The sequence below is a fragment of the Gorilla gorilla genome, chromosome 14 (genome assembly GCF_029281585.2).
Source record: "Gorilla gorilla gorilla isolate KB3781 chromosome 14, NHGRI_mGorGor1-v2.1_pri, whole genome shotgun sequence".
NCBI classification, from domain to species: Eukaryota; Metazoa; Chordata; class Mammalia; order Primates; family Hominidae; genus Gorilla; species Gorilla gorilla.
In genome coordinates this window covers 126844096-126867011 of record NC_073238.2, presented here as the reverse complement: position 1 = coordinate 126867011, position 22916 = coordinate 126844096, and the positions used below count along the sequence as shown (strand labels likewise).

The 22916-nt window shown below is 47.0% G+C and overlaps 1 protein-coding gene across 4 annotated transcripts in view; it reads right to left on the bottom strand.

Moving 5' to 3' along the window:
- Nucleotides 1–203: 203 nt before the first annotated feature.
- Nucleotides 204–22916, bottom strand: part of LOC101129018 (collagen, type I, alpha 1b-like) — a 719603-nt gene continuing 696890 nt past the window's right edge. For 2 of the 4 annotated variants that reach the window (XM_019039477.4, XM_031001450.3), the window contains 5 exons: nt 15092–15248; nt 12260–12418; nt 5836–6779; nt 5343–5433; nt 204–3043 (listed from right to left, as the gene is read on the bottom strand). In XM_019039477.4, the coding sequence (XP_018895022.2) occupies nt 2989–3043; nt 5343–5433; nt 5836–6779; nt 12260–12351 (1182 nt within the window). In that variant the 5' untranslated portion in view covers nt 12352–12418; nt 15092–15248 and the 3' untranslated portion in view covers nt 204–2988. Of the gene's footprint in view, nt 3044–3825; nt 6780–12259; nt 12419–15091; nt 15249–22916 lie in introns of those variants that run through there. The other 2 variants (XR_010130628.1, XM_055360744.2) reach the window with 2 other exon arrangements.

Genomic DNA, 22916 nt, shown 5'->3' with positions numbered 1-22916 from the left:
AGAATGATATTGCCCAAAGAGTTAATACCAAAATTAACCATCTCAATTAGTTTACCTACAAAACTTTGCTCATCCTTCGTATTGCACAACATTTTCTTTTTCCTCTAGTTAAATTTAATTTAGCTAAAAATAGAACAGTAAGTAGACAACATACTAATAATGAGCAACAGGACAGTTCCTTTTATGATAAAAACAAAATTTTAATTGTATTCAAAATTATCTATGAGACACTTCCATTATTGGCAAAGTAGACTTCACGTTTTTGTTGCATTTTTAAAATTAATTATACAACTCTCAAGATAAATGCATAAAATTATAATGTGTGTGTATGAAGCCTGCATGCAGAATTTTTGTGTTGCAGTTATACTGAATTTATTGAAAACATTCTTGGAGCAATCTCTTTTCACTTGCTATCATCAAAAGGCAAAATATAATTTCTAATTTTTATAACTTCTAGAAATCTGTGGCTAATATGTAAAATATTTTTAAATACCTTCTTTAAAATAAAATGTTTGCAGATATGGTTTCTTGCAACTTCCGTGACCAAAGTATGACTTCACAGATTTTTGAAGCTGTGAGTCAATTATAGGAATAAAAAGGAATTCCACTCTTGATGAGTAGAAGCGTTTTCCCAGATGTAAATTCTTGCTCAAGCTTTCTGTTTGTTTGCTTTGGTTTGGGTTGTGGTGATGGTAGGTGGTCGCAGTGAGAGGTGTGTGTGGAAAAATTAAAGCAGAAAAGTTCCAAAATGCTGACCCGAGATTTGAAAGTAACAGGAAAGCGGGCTTTTGAACTGTGCAGACATCACACAGTCGCCTTAGTCCTGCACACCTCCTCATAATCAAACACTTGGAGCAAGAGTCTTCAGAAGTTACTGCAGAGTTCATGCAAGGTTGCTGACTGAGCGCACAGTACAGCAATTAGACGGAATTAAAGTTAAAATGGAAAGAAAATGAATCGAGAAGTAAAATACAAGGTGTAATGCCCCCCCCCCACCCCCAACCTGCCCCATTGAAAGAAAAGGAGCTTTGAGAATAGATTGTGTTACAAAAGCCACTTCAGAACAGCTCTGAGCCGGCCTCCCGCGAGGCCACTTGCTCAGCCTTCTCCACCATTTTTGCTTTTCCTTTGCCATTTCTGAAGGATCTGTGAGAAGGTCTTGCACTGCCCAGCAGGAAGATAACACACAAATAGCCATGTAGGTAATTGCAAAGTTCCTAAGAGCTACACTTTTAGAAAGCAAAAAGAAGGTGAAGTTTCAATAATATATTTTATTTAACCTAAGGTATCTAAAATATAATCATTTCAACCTGTGATCAATATTTTAAGTGATGACTGAGGAGTTTCACGTGCTTTTGAGTACTGCATCTGGAAAATCTCGTGTGTGTTTTACACCGAGCAGCACACCTCACCGCAGAGGGGCCCTGCTCTCCCTGCTCAGTAGCCACTGGGGGCCAGTGGCCACCACCCCGGACAACACAAGTCCAAGGGCAGCCGAGGAAAATGCACTGAGGAAAGCCTGAACCTGGAGGCTGAAAACAGAGAGCACCCAGAACACCTCAGCAGCCTCAGGCAGGAGCCTGTTCCGAAGGTGCAGGAGAAAAGGAACTGTTGACTTTGAGAGATAAAATGTCCTCGTTCTCCATTTTCTGCTATAGTTGTTGAATTTTTATAAGGAGATTATAGTCAATAAGGAAATTATGTCCCTAAGCTAGTAACCTTCCAGCTTTGTGACTTTCCCTCCCATGAGAAGTCCTGCCACCAAGAGCCACCTTGGTGTTCAGCCAGCCTTCGACACTGTGGAGATGCAAGGGGATTGCAGTGCGTGTGTGTGTGTGTGCGTGTGTGTGGGTGCAAGTGTGCAACTGTGTCATATGTAAGCGTGAATGCCTGTGAGTCTGTTGCATCTGTGAATCATGTGAATCTGTGACTCGCATGTAAGAATGAGTGTGTGACTTGGATGTGTGTGTGGGAGATTGATTCTGGGAATTTGTGTGTGTGAGGAGAATTTGTGTGAGTGTGTAGGAATGTGTGTGACACGTGTGCAAGAGAATGCATGTGTGAGAAGGGGAGGAAGGCCAGAACAAGCCAACCGTCACTGGCTCCGGCGCTGGCCAGAACACTGGGCACCCTGGATGGTTCTTTGTGCAGGAAAGAGGTCCAACCTGTGCTCAGAGCTTCCGTGGACCATCAGCTTCACCCCCCCCAATGATGACCTCTGCATCCCCTCAACAGACAGATTTTGAAACCCACAATTAGCCAGGCACTGTCCCCTCGCCCCTGGGGAGACATCAGTGACCCAGACTGGCCATCAGTGACCCAGGCTGGCAAAAACTCCCTCTCTATGCAACTTCCTGGGATTCCCCTCCCACAGCCACATCTCCAAAAAGCCAGCCTCTGGCTTGGAGCCCTGTCCCTAGCCTTTGGCAGCCTTGTCTGCAGGTGGAGTGGCAGGAACGGTGGCAGGAGCTGGGGCCAGAGGATGGGGGCAAGGCTGCCCAGGCCCAGCCAGGGGCTGGCACACATGAAGAACCTCTTGCCGGGTGTGATCTGTGACTTTCCAGAGCCTTCAGGCCACATCATACAATTCTCCAGGAAGAAAACAAAATGGTGTTCCAGTTCAAAATTATCCACATTTACCAAGAGTCCCCCGCTTACCCCGCCCACCCCGTAGCTTTTTCCTGGGTCTAGATGACTCCACTTTCAATCCCGCCCCCCCCCACCAAAAATGACACACCCGATAAATAGATTTCCTCCATGTATTTCCCTGTGGTTCTGTTTACAAAAACATTATTGGTTGCACTAACCCTCCACATCCTACCCCCTCCTTTTGTCAGAAGGAGGGCAGGCATTTCGGGGGCCTGGGCGCTCAAGGAAGGCCTCGCGGGTGCAGCCTTGGGGTGTGCAGGGAAGAACCTGCCCCTCTGCCGTCTTCGACCTTAAAGTTTAGTCCTCGGCTCTGGTCTGGTGGCTTTCTCTTGCCTTCTCCTAGGAAGTTTTTCCAGCCTCAGATGCGGCAGAGAGGGGACAGCAGCTTGGAGTCCTGTGAGGGGGTGGAAGGACACGTTAGTGGAGATCCTGGACCTGAGGAGAACTAGCATTGCTCAGGGGAGGAAAATTGCCTCTGCTGGCGCCTGCGGCCTCCCACGAATCTGAGAAACACTACTCCACCCGCCTCTGGGTCCCTCAGGCCCTAACGGTGGTTTGCGCTCCTGGGTTCTAGCGCCCTTGGGTCTCGTTCGCTGGTGCCCGCCCTGCACCCGGGGCATCAGGAGCACCCCTCCCCACCATCCAGATTCTAGAGGAACGAGACCACTTGGGCAGGTGCGGGTAGGGGACCGGGCGTGGAAAGCGGGAGTGCAAGCAGGTCCTCAAGTCACTGAGACTCTCCTCGCCTTGGGGTGGGGACTGGAAGTTTGTGAGCTGCTTGCAATCCTGCAGTTTGAGGAGCGTGGCCTGATGTTTTAACTGTTTTGCTTTAGGGCGCGCAGCCTCTCTGACATGCATTGTTGTGAGTTCACCCTAAAGGGTATGACTTCAGAAACGATCACTGCCGCGATCATTAAAACAGAAGATGATGTCTATGAAATTCACTCGACTTGGTATCTGGGCCTCTTTCAGTGAATTTAAACTCGCAACATTAAAGCAACACTTGGGAGAAAACGGGAATATGTCCAAATCTCAGGTCATTCGAGTCAGACATCCGCGCTCAGAACCCCAAGGAAGGCTTTTAAAGTTGCGGAATGCACCAGAAGGAGAGCAGGGATCCCCCGAGGCCCCACTTGCGAAAGACCCCCCTCCCTGGGCCCCTCCTCCTCTTCCTACCCCTACGAACGTTGGAGGGGGTCTGGACTTTGAAACTTGTCACGGGGAAAAGAACCTTCGCCGAGAAGGCTGCTAATGAATTCAGACTGCATAGTTCTCAAAATCTGATGTTTTGCAATGATGACATTAGCGTGGCGGCCGAGGGTCCGAGCCCAGAAAGTCTGCGCAGCTGCTCGGCGCTTTGAGCGCCCGGGACAATGGGCGCAGTGTTCGGCCTCGGCCTCTCCAGGCCATTTGCATACCCCGTTCTGCCTGAGTGACCGGCGGAGCTGCGGCAGGGAGCAGCATTGTCCACGGGTCACTTCAAGATGAGCGAGATGACAAGAGCCAGGTGAGCGATGGGGCGGGACATTCCCCAGGTCACGAGAAGAAAACGCGGGGAGAACCTTGGCTAGAGCTTGGGTTTGTTGATTCTCGAGGTGGGATTTGCTCGTTTGCTCTTAAAGCCCTCATCAGATGTTGTAGGGGGAAATTCGAGATTTAAAGATTTTTAACAAGAATTTACAAAGCCTCATTTTGGGAGTAATTTGGGGTCTTCCTTTTTCTGAAAAATCCAGTGATCTTATGGCATTTTATTTCATTGTATTCTTTCACTCTTCGAAGTTTAAGAGTTCCATCGCCAAAGGGAAGCAGTTTCATTCTCTATAGCCAAAAGCTGTCACCAGTTGAGTCTGAATTTGTTATTTTCCAGAAACACCATTTTGAAAAGTTGCAACTGAGGCCCCTTGGCCGGCAAATCTGAGCTGCAGAAGCGCCTGAATTCCGTACGTTAAACCTCCAATCACCAGCCAGGGCAGCTCCGGCTGGGACAGCGCGGGTGCGCGCGGCCCCTCCACCGCCGCCAAACGGAGCGCGCTTGACGCCCCTGTTTTGACTTCAGCTCAGAAAGACAAGTCTTTGTAATGCAAGTTCCTCTTCCCTAGAGAGTTGACGCACCACCTGCCACCATCTCTACCCCTAGCCCTGGAGCGGCCTGCAGAACTGGGACTCTTCTCTTGTGGATTTCAATCGTGGGGCGTGTAACTGTTGCCAATAATTTTCAGAGACCTGGATCCTTAAGGAGGGGATCCTGGGGGAGGGACCTGAGGTGGGAAAGGGTGGGTGGGACGAAGGACGAAGCCAGAAAAACCGAGACAACAGGAGGGAGGCAAGGGACCGAGGGCAACGTTTCTCCCAAGTGAAACACGCTGCGTTCCGGCACCGACGGCTCCTCCGGCGCCTGCGCCCCCCAGGCCCCGCCGCCATGCACCCAGGGCCTCCCGAGGCCGCGCTCCACCCAGGCTGCTCCAGGTCCGCAGCCCCACAGGCCCTCCTCCCCTCAACCCCCCTCCTCCCTCCGTCTCCCGCACCCGCGCACCACCCACTCGAGCGAAAAGCAAGTCAAGCAAGTCCTGGGGAAGGCGCCCCACAGCCCTCGCCCGCGGGCACCAACACATGGGCACACCGCGTCTCAGGCGGTAGCGGAGCTGGCCCACACCGGCCCCGCCAGCGCCCGGGAGGCGTCTCCAGGTCCCTACCCGCGTTCGCTGCGGATTGCAGCGACGCTCATCTCGGGAATATAACGATTAATCCAACCGCAGGTTTCCAGATAAGTGATTGTGATGGAGACTGTTGGCGAGAAAATAGACAATTATCCGCTGTTAGCTTTACATAAAGATCGCATTAACTCAAATTAGTTATCAGACAAAAGAGCGTCGGCGCGCGCGCCCTGCCTGCCCCGCGCCCTGCCCGCGGGGACCCCCCGGCACAACCAGGCCCAGGGCACGGCAGGCAGGGCCGAGGCCTCGGCAGGGCGCGAGGAGAGGGGGCATGCACTAGGGGGCTCCGAGCTCTGGCCCCCGCGGGGACTGCGTGTTGCGCCCTCCTAGACGCAGCGCGGGGCTCCAGACGGGGACAGGGTGGCTGCCCGAGCGCTCCCCGCCCCTCAGCGCTCCCCTCTGCTGCGCCCCTCCCGCCCTCGCGTCCCGCTGCCGCAGTCCCTCTTCCCCCGCGCGCTCCGCGAGGCGCTACCCTTTTCTTTCTGGCGCCCGCAGCACCAAGTTGCTGGTCCCTGAGCACGAGGAGACGAAGTTAATGACTCCGGGAGGGAACTGCCCCTTGACCCCAAACTCGCAGCGAAAGCGTCCTCGGCCATGCGAACACTCTTAGACGACGGTCCTGTGCCCCGCCGTCCCCACTCCACGCGTGCGGTCACTGTCCATCCCGGGGTCGCTCCCTGCGGGGCCGCGCTGCCACTCGGACAGGAGAGGGGACCAATGGGAAAGGTGGGCTGGGGACAAAGGGCGCAGAGCGACCCTGGAGCTGGGTGTCCATGGCCTGGGGGCACCGGCTGAAACGTGGCCGTACAGCCTGGACGCCGACAGAAGTTGCGCACTGCCCACGCGCCGCGTGGCCTACTGGCGTGCTCTTTCTCTCGTGTCCCCACTAGGGTTGACACCGGCCCGCCGGAACACAGATTTGTGCAAACGCACAGCCCAGCGCCCTGAGCCCCGGCCTGGCCGCAGCGCCCAGCGGGGTTCCCCCCGTCGCCGGTGCGCGCTGGCGGCAGTGCTCCCGCCCGGGCTGGCCTCGCTCGGCCCCCAGGGTCCCCGGGCCCCGCTGAATAGGGCGGATAATGACCCCCGGTTCCCAAGGCAGGCTTTCTGCTGCCTGGTGAGCCTTGGATTTGTGTGGTCCAAGCCTTTCCCAGCTTGTCCCATTCTGTCACCGGGATAAGGGGCTCCCTCGGCTCGTTTGCACCTGCGTCGCTTTTGGCTCCTTCAGGAATGCGCTGAAGCTTGTAATCAGCTTTGTGAAGCCATTGAGTGCACGGCTGAGTGAAACTTCCAAAGCTCGAGGAAAACGGGCCGGCTGAATGGGAGCCAGCATGGGGCTTCTCTCCAAGCCTCCGCGCTGCCAAATTCCAGCAGAGCCCCTCACAATCGCTCCGCGCGGGCTTGACTGCTTTCCCCACACTGAGAAAAGTGAGAAAAGAAAAGCGAAAATACCAGTCACCGAGGTTAGCCGCTTGTTCCCAGATTAATGGCAAACGGCCCCCTCCTCCTCCCCGCGCCCCCGCCCCCGCCCCCCTCCTGCATAGCGCACGGATTCAGGAAACACGGCAGAGGGGAGGGGAGGACAGTTATTAATAACTCCCCATCTGATTTCATATTTTCTGTCCCCTGCCCAGGGCGGGGTCTTCGAGCCAAGCGCGCGGTCCCCCTGCCTGCAGGTGCTGAGCTGGGCTGCAAGCCCCAGGTCTGCCGCGGCCCGTGGCCTGGGGAGGTCTAAGCAGGCTTGGCTGCACGCCTTGCTCCAGTAGAGGAGTTAGATGAAGCCAAACCTAAGATTTCCCCAAACTAGCACTGCAAATCCTTCACAGTACTCCTAACAGGAAACAAAAACAACAAACCAGCCCTGGGCCTCCAGTGACCTCCATCCCCACATCCACTCAGCAGGGCTGGCGCCTGAAAACAGGCACCTCTGGATTTCAGGGGCTTGGGAAGGAGGAGGTACAGGGAAGGGAAGACTTCTCTGACACCCAGGGTGTGTGTGTGTGTCCTCTTGCAGATAGTTAGGAGTAGAGGTGCCTGCAGCTGGGAGTACCCCCCACCCCACCCCATTGCACGACTCCCTGTCTGGTTCCGGAAGACAGGCGTTCTTCCAGAGGTTCTTACCAAGGGTCTAGCCCTTCAGACCAGTGCCTCCCAGGGCTGCCTCCCAGGCCTTGGGTCCCTCCCTCCCAATCAAGGTAAATGAGGGTTCCAGGCTGGCTTTCTTTCCAAAAAAGGAGATTCTTGACAGCCAGTAGAAAAGCAACCAGCTTGCAGAAGGCAAGCAGGTGGGCAACAACATCGGGGCGGCTTCCTCCCCATGGTCAGCTCCTCCAGGGCAGGGCTCCTTCCTCCTGCTGTTTCACCCCATGGTCCTGCAACAGTGCCTGGCAGTGTGTGCAGAGGAGATGCTCAATACCTATTCATCAAATGAATGCTGTCCAGTTTTACCTCACAAAATTCAAGGCCTGCAAGCAGGTCTTCTGGAAGGGAAATATGGCAGCTTTTCTCTGGATGGCTCATAGGGCCCTCTCATCAGTGAACCCCCACAGGCATTACTTGTGGGAAAGAAAGTGAAGACAACATTATGATCTACGTGTAAAACTCTTTTTTACAATCGCTGTGCATTTCTTTTGCTAATTAATTCTTGCCACCATGAATTGGACTCCTTTCCTTTTCTGCAAGCACAAATATGAAGCACAAGTTTTAATATGTGAGCTAGATTTCCATTCCTTCTAGTAAACACACGTTCAGGCCTGCCAGGTTTTCTTTCTCCTGCTGTAGAACCTTGCTTTTGTAGGGGCACCACAGTGTCTGACTGCTGCTCTGTGCTATAAATAGTCCCCTGGTGGATCGAAAGGTTTAATGGGCCTCTTTAAATACCTAACTTATTATAAAGCCCTGGGAGAATCACATTAACAGGCAGAGAAGAGCAAGAAGAGAGCTCCCCCTGTAGATGCCCTATTACAGCATTCTTGGAGATCTGGAACAGGCAGGACTTTTCCTATTTATGTACATTAATGTGCATGAGAAGCTGCAGCCCGCTGGTGCCGGGAGGGGCTGTGGCGGGGAAGCGGTGCACCTAAGCTAGGAGGAGGTGGCACTTAAAGAGGTCAAGTGATTTGCGCAGAATTACCCAGAGGCATCGTGACTGTTATCAGTAATAATGAGAAGTCAGAAAAATCAGTGGGTGCTTTGTCCTGTTTTTAAACACATCAGATAGTCCCGTTTAAGAGCAAGGAACACCCCCACCCCCAGCCAGTTCTGAATCCCCAAAGGTGGCACAATGGCAGAATTGGTGAATCTCAAAGAAAAGTTGAATCTCTATGCCAAGACTTTGTGCATCCATTCATCGACGCTAAAATGCTTTAAACATTCCAAATTCATACCGCCCATTTTTGACAGTTAAAGTTTACTTTTTATGATAAAGTTTTACATGTTGTTTTCAGCAATGTTTCTCCTTCCAACCATTCTCAGTAACAAGTCAGGAGGATATGCAGTAATTCAGAAATTAGTGAAATTTCATTCCTGGTGGGGGTGTTGGATTAAGAGGCTGGGAGAGTGTGAAGCAAGTCAACGTGTAATTGCATGATAAGGCTCTCACGAGGAATTTATTGGCCAAGTTGCTATTTCTATTCCTTCCTAATCTCGTTTAGCACATTCATTCTCTGCAATCTGTCTCCATAATCTTCTGTAGCAGAATGGCAGCCAACAGAAGCATGCATGTTTGGAGAGAAGAGAAAATATGCAGAGGCGTGATAAACTGATGCTAATTATCCATATTTAGGACACGGAGTGCAGAAGATCAAGGTTTACAAATCACAAGCCCGAGCCCCTGATGATGGCTTCCGCGTGTGGAATACATTGGAGGAGACCAGATAAGGGTTTCATGGGTAGGAGAGATTTATTGGTCAAAGGGTTCACCTTCCACTTTTCCACTTTTATATAGCAGTAAATTATTTAGGTTAAATTCACCAGAACATTACTCTTTCATCTGGCGCCGTGCCATGGCTTGCTCTTTCTTTGTGTCTTTTCAATGCAAATCCTTGTAGTTTAACATCAGTTGATAAGAAACAAATAATTGAAGTAATAGGTAATTCCCTTTAAATCGTGCATATAGGATGGTCCCAGAAAGAATGAGATGAGGTAGAGAGGAGAGGGCTGAAAGTGAAGAAATATCAACCTCAACCCTTAAATGGCATAGCTGTCAGGAAACAAAATTTAGATATTCACTGCATGTATGTGTGCACATGTCTCTGTAAGCTCCACAGCCAGCATGCTTGTGGTAAGAATAGGTGTTCTAGTGTAGCACTAATATGGCTGATTTTCCTGTCTGGAACCCCGACCATTTAAAATTTAAAGAAATCTAGGCCGGGCACTGTGGCTCACGTCTGTAATCCCAGCACTTTGGGAGGCCGAGGTAGGCAGATCATGAGGTCAGGAGATCGAGACCATCCTGGCTAACACAATGAAACCCTGTATCTACTAAAAATACAAAAAATTAGCTGGGCATGGTGGCAGGCACCTGTAGTCCCAGCTACTCGGGAGGCTGAGGCAGGAGAATGGCATGAACCCAGGAGGCGGAGCTTGCAGTGAGCCGAGATCGCGCCACTGCACTCCAGCCTGGGCGACAGAGGAGACTCCGTCCCCCTCCCCCCCCCAAAAAAAAACACTAAACATAGTTTCTCTTCCCTCCACTATTCCCACATCACCTCCAACTGACTTAATATTTACAATTGCCTCTCAATGCTCTCCAAGACTTCTGGCTCTGAGAAAAGACACAGAAAGAATTCAGACCAGAAATATCTTGTGGCATGGCTGGGAGGTCAGTGGTACAGACTTTTCTGCATTACAGAAATTGCCTTCTAAACTTTCCAGAGAACAAGCACAAATGTAACACAGGATTTTGCTGCAAGTGGGCATGCTTATTTAAAAATTTATAAGATTAGCTAAACCCCATTCAATGGTACTAACTTTGATTTTTTTTTTTTTTTTTGAGGAGTTGAGGGAACTCATTTTTAGCTTTGGTACCAAATGGGAAACTGGTCTCCTAGAGTTTTCATTTGTAGATTTTTTTAGTTGATGGGAGCGGGGGACAAAGCAACAGAAATTCTCTGTCGAATACACACTGCAAACTAGCATGAACCACTCATTATAAGGACAAGAGGTTTTTAGAATAAAAATAGTTATGCAAAAGTTTGGGGTTATAATTTATAATCCCTACATAAAGAAGTATTAGGGAAGAATAGGTGATATTTGACACAAACAATTTTTTTTTACCCCTGAGACCATCTGGACAAGAAATTATCTGTAGGCTACTTCTACACACACACACTTTTTCTATTTCAACAAGCCTAAGATGACATTTATAAGATGCATCTTTATTTTACATGCTGCTATGAAAGAAAAAACCCTGCCAATTGTAATTCTAAGTTGCCACTGATGGTAATGGTGTATTTAGATTCCAGAGATGATAAAAATATTTAAAATGAGTGTCTTAGAACGAAAGAAATACAATATGCATTGTTGAGTTCATTGAATAATGAGTTTGTAACATTTTATCCAAAATATTTTCAAAATTATCCATTGTTCCATAGAAATTAACTTTGTTGTAAATTAATAAATGTGTCAATAATCATATATGAGTAACACATGCAACATGACTCTATAGATATGCAGAGTTTAGAAATGCAGAATTGAAACATTTATCCATTCCAGGCACCTCACCCAAAGGAGAAAGAAAAGTTAGAAACATAAATATTCTCTCATCAGTAATAATCTAGCAATTGAGGCAAAAGATGTAGATTGCTGGTTTTTTTCCAGAAATTATCTAAATTAGAGAAAGAACTCCAATTGTTCACTTTATTTGATACACATATGCATATTTGGTGCCTGCCAAAGTAAAGTGAACAGTTTAGGCTGGTTGGTTTGGTTTTGGTTTTGGCACTGCAGATTGGATATGGTTAATTTGAATAATTTGGTTCCCAGAATCAGCTTCTCCCCCTAAATGACAGGTTTTTCTCTACATGATCTAAACTGTGCCTAAACTCTTTACCTGTAGATGCTCTCATATTCACCTTCGAATACCTCTCCCTCCCCACACTGAGGACCCTATCAATCTAAGAAAACCAACCATAATTTTGAAAATAGGATTAAGTTCAGAGAGAGATCAGCAATTTTCAAGGAACCAGTTAAATCTAATTTAATTAAATTTTAAAATGAAGCTAAAAATTTTACATTAAGTCTAATTTAAAATTTTTAACTTCAATTTAAAATTAAATTTCATGTTTCCTTGTAAGTTAGCTTGTGTTCAGACAGGCAGACACGGAGACTAATTTTTACTGCAATAGAAGTAGGCCTTGGCTGCACGTGGAAAGCATGAGGGGGAAAGGTACCCGCCAGCAGACCCAGGAGTTCTAAACATGCCCCACAGAGGCTGCATGTGCCTGTGCAGGTGTGCGTGTGTGTTCCTGTGTGCTCACACTTGCCCATGCCTCATGAGTGGCATCTGAATCCTAGCAAGTTGCAGCAGGCAGCACTCATGGCTCCTGCCAGAGTTAAGCACTGACCAAGCCCTGGTGCGGGAGAGAGCAGGGAGATGTAGAGAGGCCAGGGAGAGGAGCAAGGGAAGTGGAGAGAAGTACGACTGTGAGTTAATGTCTTTCTGGAAACCAACTTTGCTCTTCCTTACAGTTCATGATGCCAAGCATGTGCGAATGTGAGCCGCGTGCTCAACTCTGCCTGCGGGTCTTTTTCTCACTGAAGGGAATGGTCAGCTGGGCCTGTGTCTGTTCTTTGCTCTTACCCTCCCCTTGGAACCTCTCTCCCAACCCTAGATGAATTAATCCACAAATGTCTACTCAGTGCATGCAAACTGCAGTAAGCATCTCGTTCATAAATACCTAGTATCCACTGAATTTTCAAACCATGCAGAAGATGGTTCTGTGTGTTCGTCTTCCTGGATCACGCTCCTGGGCCACTTGAGTGGAGGCATTTTCACCTCTTCAAAACAATGTCTCAGGTCGTGGTTTCTTAACTGTGGGCAGTGTATACTGAGGTGTCTGAAATAAACACAAAATTCCACTCATCATTCGCCTGTGCACTGGTTAGCAAGATGATTACAAGATACTCTAAATGTGCTCGGCGTGTTGAAACACACTTTCAGCTCCAATGACTTCAAATAGCTTATAAGTAAAACAAATAAACAGAATAATGGTGGGATTTATTTGGATTTATTCATTACGAGACTAACCAAGGCATGACATTTTCAGGCATGTGTTAATTTTTACAGGAGCAGGAAGGGCTTTCCTATCTTGATGTGTTCATCCCCCAAGCCTCAGGCAGTTATCTCTCTGGCCTGTCCCGCGGCTTGAGGAGCCGACAGGGCACCGTGAGGGCTTTCGCAGCTCATGCATGGCTTGCCCCAGCTTCTACACATTAAAAGTGAAATAAATACCCAGGCCGACTCGCCTAGATTATGATCTGTGAGTTGATGTGTTAAATGAGCCCGTCGCCTTAAAGGTTATAAATGACAAGATTTTTACTATTACAAGTAATTTATAGCGATTTCCTGTTTGACGTGACAGATCCTCATGGAGAAGTCCAAATTCGTCTGCTTGACATACGTTTATTTTAACACTTTACCCTTCTCCAAATTCTAGCATGTATTAACTACTGTTTGCCTAGGTGTCAATTTGTACCTGTGGGGTCTCCCTCTTGAGGCCTCAATGGGGTCCCCTGGCCTCTATTCCAGCTGGCTGCCTGCATTTTAGCAGCTAATGTGGGTGATTACTGGCATATTTACTGTAATTTATAAAAATCACAGGAAATGACATTTTTATTAGTCACTGACTCCACCGTCACCAACTGCAGTGGATGTTATGCATACAAATCCATTTTACAAAATTGTTCTTCCAAAATCAGAAGCTCTTTCCAGTCTCTAATTCTGTGGAATGATCACATTTCACTTTCACTTACCATGAACGGGATCGCGGCTGAGCTCAGAACTCGGCTTATTTCTCAGGCCTTGGAACTGTCTGTGTGGGGACTAGAACAGGGTCAGGGAAATGCTCTCAAAGACAGAGAATGATCCGGAAACATCCTGGCCTCAGTCTGAGAGTGAGCACGGCGCCCACGCTTGCTATTGTCTTTACCGTTCTGTATGCCAGGATTTGTGGGACTCGTGCACACTGACACACTCCAGGGCCATGGGCAGAGGTGGCTCCACGCAGGTCAGGTGCGGCTCGGAGAACCTAGTAGAACCCTGCTCTGCCAGTCCCTTGCCGCATGGCTCCAGGAGGCCTTGCTTCTCTGAGAAGGTTGGCAGTGGATTGAGTCTTAAAGGATGAGTAGGAATTTTCTGCTTGAGGGCAGAGAAGGCAGGGAATGTATTATTAGCAAATGCATGGAGTTGTAGGAGAAGATGTTGAGGTTGGGAAATTGCAAGATTTTTTGATATTGCTGGGGAGTAGGGTGCCTATGAAGGAACAGAGAAAATAAGACCAGAACCTTATTTTCCAGGAATCATATCGTGAGCCATGTGAATGCCATGCTAAAGAGTTTAGACGTCATCCTACAGACAGTGAGAAACCATGACAGATGCTAAATGGTTTTGTGTACATTGAGTATAGCTTGCTTGGAGTTACATACCAAGGGAGGAGAGACTTCAAGGAGGAAGAACTATCACTTATCTCAGAGGCCATAGGAAGTCCAGTTGGCGGAAGTTCCCAGCATGTTCATTGTGTGGGGAGAAGTAAAAGGCCTCTGTGAGCCCTCACAGGACGACTCCTGGTGGAGTGGAGAGGCAGGACCGGAAAGGAGGAGGGGCTCGGAGAACGCAGCTCTGCAAGGAGCTCAGCTCGGAGTGGGGAGTGAGGGCAGCTACAGTGCTGTGGGGGCTGCAGGGGTGCAGAGAGGAGGCCGATGGCAGGAGGCACTGAGGACCCAGAGAATGGACAACTGTCGTGACCACAGTGTTTACTAAGAACACAGTGTGCACCAGGAGCCCAGCTGTCTGCACCTTCACAACCTCATCTAATCTTCATAGGAGCCCTGTCTCCTTTTCCTAATTGTAAATCACATAGTAAGTGTCAGCCTTGGGTTTGACCCAAGGAGTGTGACTCCACAGCTGGGCTTTCACCATGGAGCTGTGGGGCACTATTGAGGGTAATGTCAGACCAGGAGGAGTGCCTTCAGACCAAAATAGAGGGAGAGCCTTTCCCTGGACAGAGGAAGAGGGAGGAGGAAAGGGGCTGCTGCCTGTTAAGTTTCTGACGGTTGCTGACACATGCCAGGCATGAGACACTTTAAATCTGTTATTGGCTGGGTGCGGTGGCTCACACCTGTAATCCCAGCAAATTGGGAGGCCAAGGCAGGTGGATCACGAGGTCAGGAGTTTGAGACCAGCCTGGCCAACATGGTGAAACCCCATCTCTACTAAAGATACAAAAAATTAGCTGGATGTGGTGGCGCATGCCTGTAAACCCAGCTACTCAGGAGGCTGAGGCAGGAGAATAGCTTGAACCCAGGAAGCAGAGGTTGCAGTGAGCTGAGATCACGCTATTGTACTCCAGCCTGGGCAACAGGGTGAGATTCCAACTCAAAAAAAAAAAAGAAAAAATCTGTTATTTATCCTTATAACAAGGCTGAGGTGAGTGTTTCTCATGCCCTTGTGACAAATAAGGAAACAGGTTCAGGGAGACACAGGGAATCGGTAGGAACAGGAATATCCAAACCTGCATGGGCACGACTTGGAAGTGTCCCTGGAAGTCCGCCGTCCCACCCTCGGTGTAGCCTGTCCTGAGAGGGGGCTCTGATGATGGAGGGCACACAGGCTGCAGGCTCAGGCCCGGCCTGAGAGCTGCGCTTGCTCGGAAGAAGATGCCAAGCCATCTGGAAGAGAAGAGAATGGCCTGGTGGGTGAATGGCTGGAGGAGGTTGCAGTTCTCAGAAATGGACGTGCGTTCTGACCAGGGAGGGGCACAAAAAAGAATCCTGGGGAGTGCTGAGGACATCACTGGTTTTTCAGACTAACCAAATGGGATGGACCGTGATGGTGTAGGAATGGCTGAGACACAGTACAGAAGCTACTGGATTCGAGGTTAGAGCCCGATGTGGCCATTTCAAGCCAGGGTGGTGAGAAGCCAACTGCATTGAATGTCTTCACTGGGGCAGCGTCGTTGAGCCCAGGGAAGATCAGCCATGCCATGAGTGGAGTGTGACTTGCTCTCAGGAGCATTTCGGAATCACACAGCTCTGACTGTCAGAGCTCAGCCCTGCGCCTCTAGGAGAGAGACACGTATGGGGCGGAGGTAGACAGAGAGACAGAGACACAGAGGAAGAGTCAGAGAGAGAGAAGAAGAAGAACAAGAGAAGGGAAGGGAAGAAGAAGGAAGGAGAGAGAGGAAGGGAGAGAGAGAGTTCGCTGAAATGGATGTGAATGTGTTATCGCTTACAGCCCTAAATCGGAACTATCTCACAGTGCAATAATTTTTTTTTCTTTTACTACGATGGCCAGTACCAAAGATCTAATGAACAAATCCCCTGCATTTGGGAACTGAGAATCAGATTTAACAAATATTTGCTGAGAACCTCTAATGGCTCAATCTTTCAAGAATATTTCCTTCTTTAGTTCTTACAAACAGTCCTTCAAGTTATATATCATTTTTGCCATTTTCCATTTGAAGAAACCAGCTCAAAGACGTGAAGCAATTTGCTTCATGTTTACAAAGCTAGTAAGTAGCATAGTCAACGTTTGAATTAGATCATCTGACTTCAAATCAGTACCCCTACACCACAGCTACCACTGTAGGGTCTACATACGGTGTAGATCACAGTACAACTAAGGTGGAATTTCACCAACCACCAAGATGCAAAGATTGAGTGCTGTGGAGACAAAGGAAGCGATCAGTTGGAATCACTCTGTAGATACACTGGGACTTAGAAGAGAAGAGGTTGAACAGCAGTGGACTCTGGGAGGGTTGACATTGGCAAAAACCCAAGGGCAAATTTGATTTACTTAATCTTAAATCGGGTCATGGCTTAAAATGAACATCTTTGTTGTAAGCCCAAGATGTCAAATTGACCTCTGTGACTCCTGGAATAGTCTAAAATGGGAGTTCCATGGACACTATCAGCCCCTTTGACACTGTGGTGAAGCCTCTGAACCCCTTCTCAGGATAATGTTTCTAAATGCACAAAATACAGTGTATATAAGGAACTGATTCACTATTTTGAAAATGGTAAATAAAGGGAAAGATTGTAGCATGTGCATTCTGGTTTCTGTACTAACTACCACTGGGTAACCTAACAGTCAAGAAGACATATTTTTTCCTTTGTAGAAGTGTTATAGCTAATACATTACAGTAATGATAGAATTTGAAAAAGCATTTCCCATCTCCTAATTAATGAATGGATTCACGCATTAACCCTCAATGGCACCAACTCCCGGAAGTCACGCTGCTTCCCTTTTGCCCTTGAATCAAACCTGAACAGTATCAGGACTCTGAGGCCAACTGTCAGTTCCTAGAAAACTCACGGAAGAGGCAATGATAAAGGATACCACAGATGCAATTGGCAACCCAGACCGTGGGAAACTGTGCACGGTAAATAACCCTCTTTTTTTTTTTTCCAAAGAATTCCAAAAAGAGAGACAGAAGAGTGAGATTGTAATTAAATTCTTTAATAATCATAATTTCTTACTAATGGCATGTGTGTGCCTGCCACTGGAAGGAGATTTTGCAGCTGCCACCTTCGTTTCATGTTCTGCTTTGATTTTTGTGGGGTACTTGCTTTTATACTGCAGCAAATGTCAAAACCCAGATTCACAGAGACAAGGCTGCTGCCATGAGGGTTGTAGCCCTGTCTCATATGGAACCCTGAACCATATTGGGCTACTAGTTTGTGCAGTGTCCACAGACAACAGTTATCACTGTGTTTCCCTTGAACATTGAAAATATCAATGTTGTTGGCACCCCTGTGAGCTCGCTGTGAGGTCCCAGGGTACTTTGGCACATAGGGAGCAAAGTGTCGCCTAAGTTATACAAGCAGGTGCCCTGGATCCAGAAGAACCAATGGTTCTTGCTTTCTAGTCCCATGAACCATATTCATGCAAGGACGAGGTCCTTCTTCTGATTTCATTTATAAATGGACAGTGGACATGTGTCCAGAACTTGATGAAATTATGTAACAAGTTACTGGCCTGTTAAATTCTGAAAACCGTCTCTACTTAAGTATATGTGACTTATCTGGACTGTGTCCTCTTAGGCAAATTTCTTTTAGTGGGAGATGTACTGTTTAAACTGTTTGAAAATTCTCACTGTTCTTTTAGCTGTGACAGTTAATTTCCATGTGCGTTTCTACTTCTGGTCATGATGAAACTGGTATCAAACTAGAACTTCTGCTGTTAAAAATCTATAAAGTTGGACAAAATGTGTGAAACGAGTGTTTTCAGATGCTTGACAATAAGAGTGCAGGCCTGTGCTCCCTGAAAGAAGGGCCATAACAGAGGTGAGCCCCAGGATTGCCCAGTGTCCTGCCACGAGCCTTCCCAAAGCAGGTCCCAGAGGAGCCCGGGCAGGACAAGGCCATCCTGCTAGGTCGAGAAGTGGAGGAGACGCAGTGGAGCTGGAGGGGAGCACAGGCTGAAGGCTCAGAGGAGAAGCTTCAGAAATCCACAGGGAGGCCTGCTGGCATCTTTGAATACTTAGCTCTACCTGCTAAGGCAAGACTCCAAAATAGCAGACAAAGACCAACTACCAGGGAGAGGAGCTGAGTAGAAATTCCAGAACTGGCATGGGGCTGGAAGACAATGAGGACCAACAAACCAGTATGGAGAGACCTCGTTGAACACACCAAGCACTCCAGTTAATATTCAGGAGCAGACGTGATTCAGGAATAAGGTTACTCTAGCCCTAGAGTCAAGACTGCTGCAGGCGTTCACTAACTGAGCTTAAAATCAAGCCTTAAGAGGATCAAGTTGAGCTGCACGTAAATTAACTGCCTGCCACCATTAACTTCAATATTCTTCAAATGAGGACAACGAAACCCAGACATTCAAAAAGGTGGCATCCACTATGTCCAGCATGCAATAAAAACTTGCCAGATATATAAAGAAGCAAGGAAATGTGAGAAAAATGTGAGGAGAAAAATCAGTCAAAAGAAACTGACTGGAAATGACAAAGACGATGGACTTTAACACGACCATTATAAATAGGTTGAAAGATTTAAGTGAAAATGTAAAAATATTGTGGGATCAATAGGAAATATCAATAGAGAAGCAAAAACAGTTGGAAAGAAAACACACGAGAACTCTAGAACTGAAAAATGCAATTGAATATGAACATTTCCGTTTTATCTGTAAACCTTCTGATTACAATGCCTGTCTCGTCCGTAAACACAATGCAGTATACAAAATAGCTTGTCTCGTGTAAATAAAATACAATGTAAGTGAGTAATCCCTCGTTTGACTCAAGCATGTTTCCTGCAAAGAAGCTGAGGGACTTCACACACATATCCAGGCACTCTCAAAATCAGCTGGGCAGCACTGGGCACTGCGGTTTATTGTCTAAGACAAGGCTGTCGATGGGACTTTCTGTGATGATGGAAATGATCAATGTCTGCACTACCTCATAAGCCTGCCACTAGCCCCATGTGGTTATTTACATTTACTTTAATTAAAAACTCAGTTCCTCAATAGCAGTAGCCAAATTTCAAGTGGTCATAACACAGCTCTGAGGTCTTAAAGTCCATTTTGTAAAAATCTTTTTTTTTTTTTTTTGAGATGGATTCTCACTCTGTTGCCCAGGCTGGAGTGCAGTGGTGCAATTTCAGCTCACTGCAACCTCTACCTCTTGGGTTCAAGCGATTCTCCTGTCTCAGCCTCCCGAGTAGCTGGGATTACAGGTGCCTGCCGCCACACCTGGCTAATTTTTTTTTTTTTTTTTTTTTTTTAGTACAGCTGGGTTTTCGCCATGTTGGCCAGTTTGATCTCAAACTCCTGGCCTCAGGTGATCTGTCCACTTTGGCCTCCCAAAGTGCTGGGATTACAGATGGGAGCCACCATGCCTGGCCCAATTTTTTTTTTTTGTATGTTGAAATAATTAACTCAATTTCCAGAGTTTGGAATGACTCAATGACTGCATAAGAAGAAATTTATACACTAGGGAAATTCAGGTGTGAATTTTTTTTTTCATTTCATTAGTTAATATGTTAGGAAAGAAGTGAAGGACTTATCTGAACTCAGTGGTTCTAAAGTTTCATAGGCAAAGCAGTTAGTTGGAGGGTTTGTTATAATAAAGATTTCTGAGATACACCCACCCCCAGATTAAGGGGTATTTAATATGGTTATCTACTACTGGGTGGGACTCAGAAATCCACATTTTTTGGAAACATCCTAGGTAATTCTGATACATGAGTATGCCTTAAGAAAAGCTGAAAAAATATTCAAATATTCAAACCAAATGTTGCCATTTCAATCAGTGTGAGTTTACATGCATGGTGTGGACAATTATCTAATTTTTCTTTTTGTAACTTTTGTTGGTGTTGAACAGCCTGCCTGCCTGCCTGCCTGCCTGCCTTCCTTCCTTCCTTCCTTCCTTCCTTCCTTCCTTCCTTCCTTCCTTCCTTCCTTCTTTCCTTCCTTCCTTCCTTCCTTCCTTCCTTCCTTCCTTCCTTCCTTCCTTCCTTCTTTCCTTCCTTCCTTCCTTCCTTCCTTTCTTCCTTCCTTCTTTTTTTATTTTGAGACAGAGTTTTGCTTAGTCCCCCAGGCTGGAGTGCAGTAGCACAATCTTGGCTCACTGCAACCTCCTCCTCCCGGGTTTAAGCAATTCTCCTGCCTCAGCATCCTGAGTAGCCGGGATTACAGGCGGCTGCCACCATGCCCGGCTAATTTTTGTATTTTAGTAGAGACTGGGTTTCACCATGTTGCCCAGGCTGGTCTCTAACTCCTGAGCTCAGGCAATCTGCCTGCCTCAGTCTCCCAAAGTGCTACCATTACAGGCTTCAGTCATCGTGCCTGGCCTATACTGTTTTTAAATGTAGAAAAAATGTTTTTTATTTTTTCCTTATTCTATTAAAAGCAAACTGCATTTCTCAGATGATTCAAAATGTCATGTTTCTGTGTACTACAGCTTAGGATACAGAGGTCCTATTTACTTGTTGAGTGAGCAAATCCAGGTGAGAGATGTTTTAGGGATGCTGTCTCTGAACACACTTGCTCCACACACATGAGTGAACTGAGTGTGGCCTGAGACCCCTGGTCCAGCTGAGCGCCCTGCTTCTGTGTTGGCAGGACACATTTCACAGGCAAACGTGTGAGTGTGAGCACATTCTGGATCATTCGTCTTTTTCTCTTGGAAATAAATTATAATAAGATTTTCACTCGCAAACTCACCAAAACGTGTGTTCTTCCTTCGAGGTCATGGAAAATTCTCTCACATAATAACATAGGATAAAGACAGATTTGGCTTCCTGAATTCATTTTATGAAAATCAGACTTGGAGGCATTCTAGAAGGAGTCCAAAGAGGAAAATTTGATTTCAGGAACCTTTTGTCATCAACTTTTTCAACGCTGAGTTGGCAAGCTACCTCTTAAGCCTGCCAGAGCCAATGTTTCATCAAATCCATTTCTCATTGAACCACTGGGTTTCTTCTACTTCAAACTAAAAACCCTGCAGGATATTGTGTCTATAAAAATAATTTTAGAAAGATTTTTCCAATCTTATATTTAAAAGGATTTTTTTGTCTGTTTGCTTAATTAAATTCCTCATTTTATTTTAAAAGCCAAACCAAATTGTTTTGTGTTGTAGTGTTTTGTGCTTTTGGTGTAATAGTGGAAGACACATCACACAATGGTGTATTTGTGCCCTATAAATGCTACATCATACACATTTTCCAGATTATATAGGAATCATCTAAATAGTCCCAATACCGGCCATAATTCCATTTTGTCTTTTTTGTATATGTTATGTACCAGTGAGAAGAAGGGCACAGTTATATTTAAGTATAGCTATGTATGTGTATTTTGAGAAGAAAAAAAAATTTCCTTATTATTCTTTATCCAAATTCTGACACTTATACAATGGCCTGCCATAAAATGCCTTTTTTTTTTTTTTTCCAGTATTTGTTTGATTTTTAGGTCCCTGCTCAAAGAACGTCTCTAAGTTTCGGGCCACAACAGTTTCATTGACTTTATTTTGGGGACCTTTGGTTCCAGCAGTAGCCTACTTTTTCTGTGATAGAGAAGAGATTAATGAATTAACCCCTTTATAAATACCACGTGCATTTTCTATTTCTGGACATTTCTGAATAGGGCTCATGAATCACTTAATAATTCTGTGAAAAGCTTTCTGTGGCAATTCTTTGGACATCTCTGGCCACTAGATAAAATTCCATGTTCGTGGACTAGGTGGAATAATCACCCTGTTAGCGCTTATGTAATAGCACTGAGATCATCTCGTCCTCTGTAGGGACTGGCATCCCTCTGTGGCTGTGTTCTCCCTGTCTGCTGGAGTCTGCCTGGTGATTGGCCTCATTGCTGTCTGTAGGGACTGGCATCCCTCTGTGGCTGTGTTCTCCCCGTCTGCTGGAGTCTGCCTGGTGATTGGCCTCATTGCTGTCTGTAGGGACTGGCATCCCTCTGTGGCTGTGTTCTCTCTGTCTGCCGGAGTCTGCCTGGTGATTGGCCTCATTGCTGGGGCTGTAGGTGGTGGTGGTGTTTAGCACTGTGGTTCCTATTTCTAAGAACACCCTTTGCAGAAATGGTTCCACCTCAAGGTTCTACTGCAGCTTCAGTGTGGGGTGGCTCCCGTCACTCCTATGAGAGTTACACTCCTTTCCTTTCCCTATTTCAAATGAAGACAGTCTCTTCAAGATGAAAAGGGAAAGGAGGGGGTCACAGCTAACATTAGACTCTAACACCAAAATCAAAACAATTGCAACTGGCATTGGGGCATTTCATACTTGGACACAGAGCTGCACACCCCACCCCCTGCCAACCAGGCACCTCACAGGGGGTATTCACAGATATCCGAAAGTGCGCATTTAGAGGTGGAGATGTGAGATGGATAGGGATTCAGCAGATACAAACACTATCCATGCCTCAAGGACCTCTAATCGCGTTGTCTTCACACGTCTCCTGAGGAGCCAGGAAAAAGGAGTTTCACCTCCTGTGCTTCGTGTGGAACTCCACTGCAGCCTCTGAACTCTCCTTACTCGTGTCCATGTGACTGTGCAGGACTCAGTGTTCTGTCAGTGGTGGAACTTGGTGTTTAGAGAAGAAAGGCTGAGGAATGGAAGCTGGCTCTGGTTTTCCATAAGGGTCAAGGACACAGGGAGACAAAGGAAAAAAAGGAGAGGATTTTGTGAGACAAAACAGTGAATGTCCAAGACCTAATAAAGGAGAAAATTCCAGTTAGCAATGCAAAACCTTATGATGGACTACAAGCCAGGGAAGCGAGACCTCCTGAGACCTTCTCTAGGTTTCTGGTAAGGGGGCAGCATCGCCAAGGAAAGCCATTTAGGATGATGACTGCAGTGCAGGGGACTCGTGGTTAAACTTGG